The 1,394-nt window shown below is 45.7% G+C and overlaps 1 protein-coding gene across 1 annotated transcript; it reads left to right on the forward strand.

The window, feature by feature from the left end:
• Positions 1 to 137: 137 nt before the first annotated feature.
• Positions 138 to 1,381, forward strand: LOC107481548 (pentatricopeptide repeat-containing protein At2g35030, mitochondrial-like). The gene is made up of 3 exons (XM_052258543.1): positions 138 to 753; positions 1,051 to 1,275; positions 1,365 to 1,381. The coding sequence occupies exons 1-3, from the start codon at positions 138 to 140 to the stop codon at positions 1,379 to 1,381; spliced, it is 858 nt and encodes a 285-aa protein (XP_052114503.1).
• Positions 1,382 to 1,394: the final 13 nt, after the last annotated feature.

Here is a 1,394-nt window from a genome sequence, read left to right on the forward strand (position 1 = left end):
CCCTCAAGCGGCGCCGCCACTCTCTTCTTCCCCTCGTCAACACATTCTCAACCAGCCATGTCTACAGAGACAACCTCAACATCGCTGCTCTCGCGCGTGCTGGCAATGTCCACGCCGCCCGCCAGCTGTTCGACAAAATGCCCGCAAGGGACTCCGTCACGTGGAACTCAATGCTCACGTGCTACTGGCAGAACGGCCTTCTAGACCATTCCAGAGCGCTCTTCCACGCCATGCCCGCCGACATCAAGACTGTCGTTTCATGGAACACCATGATCGCTGGGTGCGTCCAAAACGACATGCTCGATGACGCGTTTCGCTACTTCACTGAAATGCCGGAGAAGAATGCAGCATCGTACAATGCCATGATTTCGGGCTTCGCGAGGTTCGGGCGCATGCGGGAAGCGCAAACGGTGTTCGATGAAATGCCTCGTCGGAATGTGGTGTCTTACACCGCCATGATTGACGGGTACGCGAATATGGGTGGGGATGGCGGGATTGCGCTCGCAAAGGAGCTGTTCGAAGTGATGCCCCAAAGGAACGAGGTTTCGTGGACGGTCATGATCAGTGGGCTCGTGGAATATGGGTTGTCTGAGGAGGCGTGGGAACTGTTTCAGAGAATGCCAGAGCGGAATGTTGTTGCTACAACTGCCATGATCACGGGATTCTGCAAGGAGGGGAAGGTGGATAATGCCAGAGCCTTGTTCGAAGAAATTCGATGCAAAGATCGTGTTTCCTGGAATATAATGGTAACAGGTACGCCCTGTATTTTAAAGCGAGAGCACTCTATTATCTTTTGTCATTCTAACTTGAGGCTACTATGTGATGTTAGTTTCATGAATAATCTAATTTCTATTCACTTTCTGTAAGAGACTAGTATTGCATAATTGAATGTCATTGTATAACTTTACTTCTAGAATGAAAAGACTTCAAAGGTTAGATTTATGCATAAAATTACAGGAAAGTTAATCCTTAGTAATCTTAGCAAACAAAGTCTTTGTGTTTATTTTCGTTTGGTGTCATAGTTGATTAATTAATTGTAAGTAATTGTAGGTTATGCTCAAAATGGGAGAGGGGAAGAGGCATTGATTTTATTTTTACAAATGTTGAGGAGTGGTACGCAACCGGATGAAGTAACTTTTGTTTCACTTTTAACTGCCTGTGCTAACCTTGCTTCACTTGAGGAAGGGACACAGGTGTATGCTCTTGTAATTAAGCATGGTTATGATTCAGATTTGTCTGTTAGCAATGCCTTGGTTACGATGTACAGCAAATGTGGTGGAATTGTTGATTCCATGTTAGCTTTTGGACAAATTTCCCATCCAGATGTTGTTTCATGGAATACTATCATTGCTGCATTTGCGCAGCATGGTCTCTATGTTAAAGCACAATCCTAC

Source organism: Arachis duranensis, chromosome 3 (assembly GCF_000817695.3).
Source record: "Arachis duranensis cultivar V14167 chromosome 3, aradu.V14167.gnm2.J7QH, whole genome shotgun sequence".
NCBI classification, from domain to species: Eukaryota; Viridiplantae; Streptophyta; class Magnoliopsida; order Fabales; family Fabaceae; genus Arachis; species Arachis duranensis.

Coding starts and splice junctions, on each gene's coding strand:
- LOC107481548 (XM_052258543.1), top strand. CDS start 138: ATGCCCGCAAGGGACTCCGTCACGTGGAACTCAATGCTCACGTGCTAC. Junction 754..1,050: donor CTGGAATATAATGGTAACAG/GTACGCCCTGTA, acceptor AAGTAATTGTAG/GTTATGCTCAAAATGGGAGA.